Source organism: Tyto alba, unplaced genomic scaffold (genome assembly GCF_018691265.1).
Source record: "Tyto alba isolate M040663 unplaced genomic scaffold, T.alba_DEE_v4.0 Super-Scaffold_22, whole genome shotgun sequence".
Lineage (NCBI taxonomy): Eukaryota > Metazoa > Chordata > Aves > Strigiformes > Tytonidae > Tyto > Tyto alba.
This window is the reverse complement of record NW_024881296.1, coordinates 17,778,761-17,790,195: the sequence shown is the minus strand read 5'-3', so window position 1 is coordinate 17,790,195 and position 11,435 is coordinate 17,778,761. Positions and strand designations below refer to the sequence as shown.

General features: G+C 41.6%; 1 protein-coding gene across 1 annotated transcript; it reads left to right on the top strand.

Annotated features, from left to right (window-relative positions):
* Nucleotides 1–532: 532 nt before the first annotated feature.
* MAS1 (MAS1 proto-oncogene, G protein-coupled receptor) lies at nt 533–1,522 on the top strand. The gene has a single exon (XM_009971454.1). It carries the CDS (start codon nt 533–535, stop codon nt 1,520–1,522), a length of 990 nt encoding a protein of 329 aa, XP_009969756.1.
* Nucleotides 1,523–11,435: the final 9,913 nt, after the last annotated feature.

The following is an 11,435-nucleotide window of genomic DNA, read 5'->3' as shown; positions in this document are numbered from 1 at the left end:
ATCATTTTTTTTTTTTTTTTTAAAACAAAAAACTTGTAAGCCAAATTCACTTGAAATACATAAGTTTAACTTAAAACTAATGTCATTAGCTTCAACGAGAGCTGAATAGATCTGTCTGGGAACAATCTAAGGCTCTAACAAGAATCACCAATGCTACCTGTGACCACTGTATCATGAAACTTTGCAATGTGATGGAGACATTGCTTGTCCAAGAGCTCTTTGAGAGTATCTCTTTAGATGCGGTTTAGCACTCATATGCTGAACCTCATACAGAAGAAAGCTCAGGATTTCTGCTAGCATAATGAGCTTAGAAATCTTTAACATTTCCAAGAGTAGTTCCAACTGGGCTTCAGCTAGCATCAGTATTTCAAAGCTGATTTTCCTTTTGTTAAGGCTTTCAGATATGACCAGAAATTGAGGGTCCACAAAACAGAAAGAAAAGGGGGAGGGGAGGAGCACACAATGCTCACAGTATATTTTTATACATATTTACAGAAGGAAGAGCTGTGCTATCCAAACTTGAGCTTTCCCCATGGATGAGTCAAACATAACGTTTCATCCCAGCGAAGGCACAGAGAACATCTCAATGCACAGAAACATTTCTACACAGGAAAGGGTCTGGGAGATATTGACCCCACTTTGGGTAATTATGATCATCTCCTTCCTGGGTTTTTGTGAAAATGGAATTGTCCTCTGGTGCCTCTGCTTCCAGATCAAAAGAAACCCATTCACTGCGTACATCACACACCTGTCCATTGCTGATATCTCCCTACTGCTTTGTACATTTATTCTGTCAATTGAGTACATTGCTGGTTTTGGATTCGCATATGGTTTTTACTATTATATAACCACCACACTATCTATTGTCTTCCTTCTTGGATATAATACTGGTCTCTATCTCCTGACAGCCATCAGTATTGAGAGGTGTCTGTCTATTGTTTACCCCATCTGGTACCGATGCCACCGGTCACAGCACCAATCGGCAATTGTGTGTGCAATTCTGTGGACTCTGTCTTTTCTGATGACAGTGGCCGAATATTTAACATGCAAAGATGATTCAACGAAGGAACAATTCGACGATGGCAACCATTGCCAAGCACTGCTCATCTTCACGTGGATCCTGACTTTCATGATCTTCATTCCTCTAATGATTCTGTCCAGCCTGATCTTGGTTATCAGGATTCATCGTAACTCCCTGAGACCTCATTCGTCAAAGCTCTACATCATCATTGTGGCCACGGTCATTGTCTTCCTCATCTTTGCCATGCCTATGAGGCTGTTGTATCTTCTGAATTACCACCACTGGTCGTCTTTGCTCAGCCAGCAGAACCATGTCACCATTGTTCTCTCCACCGTTAACAGTAGCATCAACCCCCTTGTTTACTTCTTTGTAGGAAGCAGCAAGAAGAAGAGGTTCAAGGAGAGCCTCAAAGTGGTTCTTAGTAGAGCACTTGCGGATGGGTTGCGGCCGAGAAGCCAGGAAGTTGGCATGAGTTTGGATATAGCTGAAACAATTTTCTAAAGATTAGGGGGCAAACTCTAGGGGCATATGATTGGATTTGGAAGGTTTAATAAACCACTGCAAAACTAAAAGTATTTTTCTTCCATAGAATGTAAAAAGCAGTGGTGAACTGATACTGTTATATTTGGTGGTTGAGCAATGGAAAAATATGGACTAGAATAAAGATAACTTTTATTTGTATTTTCTTAATTATTCAAACACATGCTACATCCTGATGTGACTGTGTCTGTCAAAGATACCACAGTGGAAAAGACACAGGCCAACAGAGAATATAAAAAAGGACACAGAAACATGTTATAAATAGTGTGACATTTATACAAGCACTGAGCACCCATAAATGCTATTGAAGTCATCAGGGCCTGTGTGTATTTGCATTTTTAAAAGTCAAACTTACTAAACACAGGATTCACGTTACACACTGGGATTTAGTTTCAACTGTTTCCAGCTTGTTTAAGTGCGCAAAAGAACCACTCCCTGGGGGAAACAGAGGAAAAAATCCCTGTACGAGAGTAAGTGCCCATACATACCCCAAACCATACAGTGTAGCTTTGGTTTAGCTAGACATTTAAATATATATTAAATGGTCGGGTGTCTCTGTGGTTAAGGGGCTACTTCAGAGTGTTTTTAAGGTATATGTTACATAATTTGAGCGACCTCAAGATTTCTATGGGTCCTGTGATAATTCAGTACCTGACACACAGGAATAGCTGGCAACATAGGGATGTTGTCAACTCAGAGACAGCTTTTGCCCTAATTGTGAAGGGTGGGGCTGGCTTATCCCCAAAATGACAGCTTTTGCCCTAATTGTGAAGGGTGGGGCTGGCTTATCCCCAAAATGTCAGTGTTCCTGTAGGTTTAGTTATTCAGGGAGTCTGTAAGAAAGTCAATCCCAACATTTGCTGTCCCAGCCACTTACTTAGTACTTAGCTGTTCTCTGGAGAATATATATTCCCCGTGTGGTCTCTCTATTTTATAACAGGTTTAGATAAACAGAAAAAAAGAAAAGTGCCTCATACAATGCACAACCAGGACTACACCCTAGTCACACCATTCCAGCTGACTGCTAGGGTACTGGGGCTGGTACTTTGTGGAGTTTAATTCCCAGGTCCACTTGCCCAACTACAGCCAAGCTGCAGAGTGCAGAGGAAGACAACAGCAAGGAGGGGATGGGGCTAGGTCAGGCTTATCACACAGACACAGAATATGGGAGGTCTGGGTGGTCAGAGAGCTGTGGCACTTTCAAAGAGACGTCTGGGAGATGCATTTGCTTCTGGCCCCCACAGAGCAGGAACCGAGACCTCCTGCCACAGGCAGAAGCAGCATCTTCATCTTCCCGCCAAGTTTCCATTGGCACACTTAATAGCTAACTAGGGAAAGAAAAATACAACCTACCCCTCCTTTGTTGAAAGATTGCCAGTCCTGGAATAAGGAAGATGGTAGGTTAAGACCGAGGATTGGATGGGAATTCACAGAGAGAAGAGATCTCAGAAGGATAAATAGTCCTTCTACGCATGTGCCCCTTCCTCCTGACATTAAAGCGTTGCAGTGTCCCATTGCAGAAAAGACTCAGGAAAAGGAAGAGGTTACACTTATATAGTCCTAATTCCCTCACTCCATCGAAACTTTTATCTATGACAGCCCCTCTATTTGTCCCAGTTTTTGTCTCTGAAACTCTAGTCCCAGGCTAGCCACCTCTAGTGACTGAGGTAGTAGAGGAGTGTAGGCTGCTTCTCCCTTGGGGCAGTGGTCTGACGTACTGCTGGAATGACAAATCAGCAGAGCAGCTCCCCACTGCCGATGGTGCCTGCAGGACATGGCAAGTGGGCCTGTGGACACCCCGGGAGGGTCAGGGGGAAGGAGTGTGGGTGATGTTGACATATATGTGGCATGTGTGTGCATGCACTAGCTGGGGGCTGGGGGACTGCCGGGGAATTTGTCAACATTGATAAATGCCATAAACTTGAATACTAGGATAGGTCTATCCCAGAAAAAACCCCAACTCTTCTCCAAAACCATTCCCTACCCTTACCTCAAGACCCTTTACAACAATCAGATGGAGAGCCAGACAGAGGGGCAAAGTCGCAGGAAGCATGTTCAAAACATGATTCCATGGTAATCACACATGTAACCCAGTTCCATCAAAGTGATTCAGGTGTGACAAGGCATATTATTTACAGTGCTTAAACATACCCAGATTATTATGACAGGTTTGGGTTAAGGATCATTGTGCATGCAGCCAGGGTAGTAGGTCTGAAGGGGCAGTTATATGTAGCAGGGCAATTTGGGTGCTCATGAGCTGAATAGGTGCTCTAGGACTTTTAGCTTCTTACTCCTTTTTACCGGTGTCTGGTCATGCCCTCAAATGTTTCAGAATATGGACAACTGTTCACAGATCAGTTCACAGAGCAGACAGAATTAACATTCAGCATGAGATGAACATCCAGAAGGATGAATAAGAATGAACAGCTAGCAGCTGAAAAATGATTAATGTTTCCCAGTCCACAGATAAAAATATCTTAGGGACGTTCTTTCTTCTTTATCGCAGCACCTGATGACTCGACTCTGTGCAGACAGGCTGCAGTACAAAGGGAACTAATAACCACATTATTCCATCATTTAAAAAAAAACAAAACAAAACAAAACACAGGAAAAATGTGACACTTCATTTATTACACAATAAGAATGTGATTCTCCACCAGCTTGCATTTTTAAAATTATTTGCATCTGTGGGAGAGGGTGAAATAACCCTGTGTGGATCAGGTGGTGTTAATAAGCACTTTGCAGTGGTGCAGAACAGGAAAGATTGTCTTGTGGGTAAAGTACTAGCCATGGAGTTCAGAGACGTGGGTTCTGTTTTAATGCAGTCTTGGCACCTAATTTATCTATCCTATCCCTCCCTCTCCTGACTATAAAATGATGATTATATTTTGTTTCCAGTGTTGTGCCTTCACATTTACACTACAGACACTTCAGAACAGCAGCTATGTTTTGGTTATCATTTGTAATGTTCAGGGCAATAGGGACTCAATTTTGCTGTGCAGTCAAGACAAGGAATTATTCAGGGAAGAAATGCCCAGTATAGTGCTTACTTTATTAAAACTCTTTACCACACTTCTGTTCTACTTGATACTAATGAATGTTGTGGGATATAAAAGTGTGGTCAGAAATGCAGACAGGGAAGTCACTTCCCTTGGCACTGCACAGTTTTTTAGCTGTCGCAGCTACCCCCTGAGTGGAGAGGATGACATAGAGCATGTTGCTCTATGGGTTCAGGTCCAAAATGATGTGATGAGTTTATGCAGCAGCTTTCCTCTGTAACTCACAGACTTGGTGAATGATCCTTGTGACAGCAAGGGCAGAGGGGTGAGGAAGAACATACAGCACAGTTTACTTCTAGCCTGGAGCTTAGCCTATGAATCCTCTAAGGGAAGCTGAAATACTTCCCAGCTGTATTGGTTGCTGACATAGAACAAAACCTCCCCTTGATCCCTTTCCTAGCATGAGAACAATCTACAAGTGCACAGCATTTCCTAGTACAATGCCTCAGGCCACTTTCTAGGGGGAGGATAGGAGGGACGGTTCAATTGCAGGGTCCTCCAAAAAACCCTAGCCAGATCTCCAGCAGTGCGCTAGGTAATTTCATCCTCTGGGAGCCTGTGATGCTTGACTCAGTGTGCACCTGGGAGAGATTCCTGTCCAAGTCCTCCAGCTCTGTCAGTCTCAGGGGGAGGGTGATCCACACACTGGGTTTTGTGGGCAGAGAGGTTCAGTACAAGGGATTGCATATGATTCCTTGACTTCCCAGCATCATGGATGCCTGGTGAGACGGTGCCCAGGGAGACCACTTGAATCCATAGCTGACTTTCATCCTCGACATTCTGCAATTCTCTCCCTCCCCTGCTTTCTTGACCTGCAAATACCCACAGCTCTTAGCCTGTTATGCTAGACCTGGACTGTGTACTCCGGTCCTGGTGCTGGGGCGTGCACCCCTTTGGTACGCACAGTGGGTATCATAGTGAAACCGAGCCGTGTGCCCACCTCTCCTTCCCAGCACTGCCCCATTTTCACCAGAAAGGACAGATGCTGCCTGTGGCTTTCACTTACTCCTTTAGTTCAAGCAGTGGCATTCATGGTCTGCTGATGTTGTAGTGAGGATACTGGTCAGCAGAGGGTATTCTCAGATGTACCTTGTTCAAGGGAAAGCAGAAAATTGGTGTGAGCTTGTGTGTAGCTGCCATAATATGCTGCCTGGCATGTGTGTACTTTGCTGCTTCTCTTCCTAACTCCACACAGAAATAATTTATTAAAATCCACTATTTAGGGTTTCTAGCTACCTCCATCTGGTTACCCAGGCACTTATGTGATGTCCACATGGACTTATTTTGCTTTTCCAGTAGACTCCTACAAGCCTAAAAGGTGAAGCACCAGGCTCCACATTCAAAGAAACATATTGTAGGTGCAAAACTCTGAATTCAGATAAGAGCTACTGAGATGAGGTAGCCTGCATGAGTCTAGTACTTCTGTCTTGCATATAATAATTAAATTTTAAATTATATGATTATAACCTATTTTTTTTCCAAACTGGACTCTTGTCTCATTAAATACACAGACTGGATCTGCTGCTGATATAGTAAGTATTTTTAGAATCTTTGCTTCAGTTGTGTCAGAAATATGGAGAGTAGGTGGACGTGGCAGTGCCCATCTGGCCCCAAATCCTATCTCTAGCAGTGGTCACAAGCAGGTGCCAACAGAAGAGAAGAAATAGGGCAAACACGTATCACACTTCCTTTTCATCCTCTCCAAGCCTTCAGCAGTTATCAGCTCAGACACTTTCTGGTCTAGAAATCTTTGTATTTGTTAACTTAGAATGGATTTCTCTTCAACAAACACATCTGACCTCCACTGGAGGCCATACAAGTTTTTTATGTCTTCAGCACTGTTTTACAGCTTAATTAAACGTTTCCCCAAAAATACCCTCCTTTAGGTTGTTTTTGGTGCTTTCACTTCCTAGATCTTTCAATGCCCCTGGTTCTTGTACTGGGAAAAAAACATGAATAATCTGCTCCGTTCATCCTGTCTGTGCCACTTGTGATTGAACAGACTTCTGTTGTACCTCCCAACAACTATTTCCCCTTCAACTTATTTCTTTTTTTTTTAAAAAAAAAAAAAAAAAAATGTCTCCTGACTTTTAAGGAGCTCCTTTCTTGACATTGAGTGCAATTGCCCACAGTTCTGTTACTCCTGCAAGGACCTGGAGGTATTATAGTAGCTACTGTGCAGCCATGTTTTGACAGTGGCATTCTGAACCAGGTCCTATATGCTACTCAGCCAAGTCAGGGGATGCTTTTCTCCTCACCGGCCCCTGCACCAAGCTGCTCCGTGGAGCATCACTGACTCTCACTGAAACAGTCGCCTTGGCCCCATGCTCTAACGTGACAGCCACTCTACCAGGGGGTAGCCCCCGCCTTGCATTACTGCCCTCTGATCTGCCTTGACGGCATCTTCGATCTCTCTCAGCACCTTGGCTGGGCAGTCAGTGATATGGAAAACAGAACTGGAATTTTAGTTCATAGGTTTGAAGTCTAGGCTAACACGTTGATTTGTTAGAGTGATTTTTATCCTAAACTTTCTCCACTTAGCTGTAATTATTCTACCACTAACACTGTCTACTTATATTACCTCTGCAGTTTGTACCTTAGTATTCCATGGTCACCCTGAAGGATTGTCCTCAAGAGTAGGAGAACTAAATTCTTACTTGGATTCTATCATTCTAACATCACTAAACAAGGAGTGACACTAAGAAACTAATCTTGGGGGGTTTTGTTTGCTTGTTTGGGGTTTTTTGTAGAGCTAGACACAAAGTGTCTCTAGAATAGGAGTGACTTTAAAATAAGTATTTATTTATCCCTGTAGGAATTTACTTTATGACAAATATGGACATTGACAACTAGACATTATAGCAAATAAATAGTAATTTTAATGATAAAAGGTAACAGATTGTTGAGATAAAGTATAAATTAAAATATTCATAGAAGCAAGTATTTTTATGTATAAAGAGTCTACAAAGAGATGTAAAACTTTTAACACCTATATGCAGAAGATGGAGTGAAGATCCTGGTGTCACTGTTCTATCTCAGAAGGAAAAAAACATTTGCTTAAGTGCATTGGAGGAGGGTGTTTTATGTTCTGGGTTGTCTTTGGTCTATCTAGATTTATTTTTTATGTCAACAAGTGACATATGTGTGTCAGATATAACTTTTAAAATATTATTTATAGGAAAAAAAAGTTATTTTTATTACAAGTGAGGATTTTCAGATGAACACATACTCTAAGGTCACTGAAGATACTCCATTACATACTACAGCAAAACGTAATTATTTTGGTGAAAATTAATATATACAACCAGCAATTTTTGTTTTGGCTAATTTTGATATTTTTTTTTCCCTGGGCTTGGCCTGGAAGGGACCTGCCCCTAGCCAGGGGACAGGCTGGGCCAGTCAGACCGGTGTCGGTGCAATGAATGATGTCTCTATTGCTAACCTTGGCATGGCTGAGGTTCCCTGTAAATATTGCTCTATTCCCTAGCTATATTCTTTATTATCAGCTTTCGTTTGGTTAATTTATCCGTCAACATGTATCTTTTTGAGCACAACACTGGCCTCTGTTTCTTAGCAGCCTTCAGCATTGAGAAACTTTTATCTGTACTTTTCCCTATCCGGATTTGATGTCACCTCCCAAAGCATCATTAAGCCACAGCCTGTGCCATCCTGTGGGTTCTCCCTTGTTTAATCCCTATAGCAGAAGACGTTAAGCCTACAGCACAGCTATTTTAAGTCCTTGGGCAGTCACAGTGAAATATATCCCATGCATCTCTCATCTTTCTATCCTTCCTGAGTTTTCTTCTTTGTACTCCAGACTACCCTCCAGTTTGATCCTTAGGATTAAGATTTGTAAAATTCTGCAGAGATCAGATGCCTCCTACCCTGTCTACTCAGATTCACTGCAGCCATTAACCTTCTTCTCTTGGCCATGCTCATGAGATCATGTACCCCCTGCAGCGTTAGCATAACAAAACATTGCCAAGAGGATTGAACAAGATTTCAGTACCGCTGCCCATCATAAAACACAGTGTCAGCCTCCTCATCATTGCTTTGTGTGGAGCAGCAAGAAGAAAAGATGCAGAAAATCCCTCCGAGTAGTTCTACCTAAGGCCTCAAAGACTAATCTGTGCTAGCATGTCAGAAAGCAGCATCTCCTCCACACCTGTTTCAGAGTGCATGCTCTGAGGCTCAAGTGCACATTAGAACACTGTGAAGGTGAAAGCTAAGGCAAATAATACATAGAGAAAACTATTTTCTCTCTTGTGTGGCACAAACCTTCCATCCTATTTTGGTAGAGAACATGCATGGTATTTCCTAATATTACTTTATTTCAGCTGCTAAGGAAATAATGGTCTGGAAATACAATATTTATCACTAGTAAATTTTCCACCACAGTTTTTAATCATTTCAGTTAAGGGTGAACTGTAAGATTTTCTTCCCCATGATAACATTTATCATATCTTTAAATTTCATGTCAGTACATGAGAAAATGCTAGAAAACTCTTCAAGACAGTTGTCATTCCATGTCAATGTGATGTGTATTTCTTAGAACACTCACTACCATATTTTCATGTATTCTGTTCATTTAACTCAGGTTCTGACTGAAAAAAGGTAAAGAAAATCTGGATTACTTCCACTGACCTAGGTGGGGATATTACAGATTCAAACCAGTGCAGTTTGTAGGTCTCTTTCTTGCCTTGTGATCTACGTGTGCAAACTATTATTATAATCTAATGTACATCTTTAATTGAACCATTTATATAATATTGTTATTTGGCATTAATCCTGTATATGGCTTAACTGGGCCTTCATATATACGTTGCTATTGATACTTTTCTCTACCCTATCTCCTCCAGCAACTTGTGACTATAAAACATACAGGGAAATATGGTATCTATTATTAAAGAAACAGATTGTTACTTTTGTTCTAAATGAGTTTATATGTAACCTTATTTCTTATTATTCTACTTCAGATATCTTAAAATATTTTACAGACAAATGTAATGGAAATAAAATGCCTATCTAGAAGACACTTAATATAGGCCTAAACATATTTGTGAATGTGGCTATGAAAACAAATGTGTATACATGGTCAGAATATATATTCTAGCAAGACGGGGTGATAGAAGAATCAGCTGAATAAAGTATACCACGTATTTTAGTCCTCCACAAACAGTGCATTAAGCAAGAAATGTCTTGCATAGCTTCTTTCATCTGAGAGGAATATGAAGAAAGAAAATGTAGGTTGAGCCTTGATTCTTTAAACAAAAACTATTTGGTCATTTCTCTGCTGTGTATTAAGTTTGTTAATTTTTAAGTGTGATGCTGAAGATGGCATTTTCATTTCAATGTCCTTCAGTTACAAGGGAAAGAAGTCACACTACACAGAGCCAGGAAAAATGAAGCAAAACAGAAGTTTATCAGCTACCTTGTGACAATCAAGATGGAACAGACGACAACTTATTGTCATAGAATAGTACTAATGAATTAGGTGAAGTAACTCCTGAATAAGAAAAGTTGCTTATTGTCTCAGAATAAAAATACAATATGATAAAGCAGTAAGTCTTCCAGATATAAGAAGTTCCATTTAGTCACTTCAGCTCCACAAGAGATACCTGCAGGTTTTTGCCATGGCAAGTGGTCTTTACGTATCTTATACGAGCTTGCGCTTCTCATAGCAGAGGAACCACAACTATTTTCAGCTACTGTAGGTGAGGGAGCAGGAGGTTATCTTTTCCCATTATCACATCCTTCTGTGGTGAGCTGCAACCTACATTGAGATAATTACGTTGCAGATGAAATCCCATATGCAGGAAAGGGAAACACTTCATCTCCAAAAATTAAAAAGTGATTGGAAAAATTGTTACTGGGGAGTAAAACATGATAGATTATCATATTTGGAAAGAGGTGGTGGTATTTTTGGAGTACATGGTTAATGACAACAGATAACAGCCTGGGAGATCGCTGACAAATGTAAGTCAGGTGGAGGATAGAGGGAACTGTCGGAAAATAATTCTGAAATAACAACCACATTTGGGGACATTTTCATTTCCAAAGCCCACCTTGCAAGTGGGGGCTGTGTTCACCACCACCACACTCACATCTGCTTGTCTGACAGAATGCTCTCTGGGAACACAGTGAGGTCAGCAAGAGCAGGTTTGCGCTGCATGCCCATGTGGTATCAGCACAGGTCACAGAACCAAAGAATGGTGGCTGTGGGGGACCTCAGCTGGACTGAGGCCCTGGGAAGGAACGACTTTGACCTTGAAAGGATTCCAAACTACCCCTGAGAGAGCAAACAAGAACAAGAGGAGCTGCAAGATGAGCAAGCTTATTGACTGCAGTAAGAGAGCATAACAACTCTGAGCCAGTAAGAAGAGACACATCGGAAGAACTGATAACCCTGTACTCGGAACTAGTTTTAGGTGGATAGAGATACTAGAAAGCTTGGGAGCCTGAACTTTTGAACTTTTCATCTTACTACGCTTGCGTGATGAGCTTATGCATATTAACTTCTCCGCCCTGGCAAGAGCCGGGGTTCATTTCCGTGAACATGCGATGTATGAACACACACATGAAGGGGCGTGTTGGTAGGCAGTCCAGAATGTCTGTACACCCTGAAGTAAAAGTATAAAGGAACAAAGGAGAGAGCAATAAGGGGGGCTTTTGAGGGATTTTTGCTTTGGGCTTTGATGTTAACTTGCTTTAAAGAAGAATCTGTCTTGTAGTTTGTCTGTCTCGACCGTAGTTTTGTCTGTCTCGACCGCGACAGGTGGCTAGCTCAGAGATGGCTGTTAACAAGAGACCACAGA

Coding starts and splice junctions, on each gene's coding strand:
- MAS1 (XM_009971454.1), top strand. CDS start 533: ATGGATGAGTCAAACATAACGTTTCATCCCAGCGAAGGCACAGAGAAC.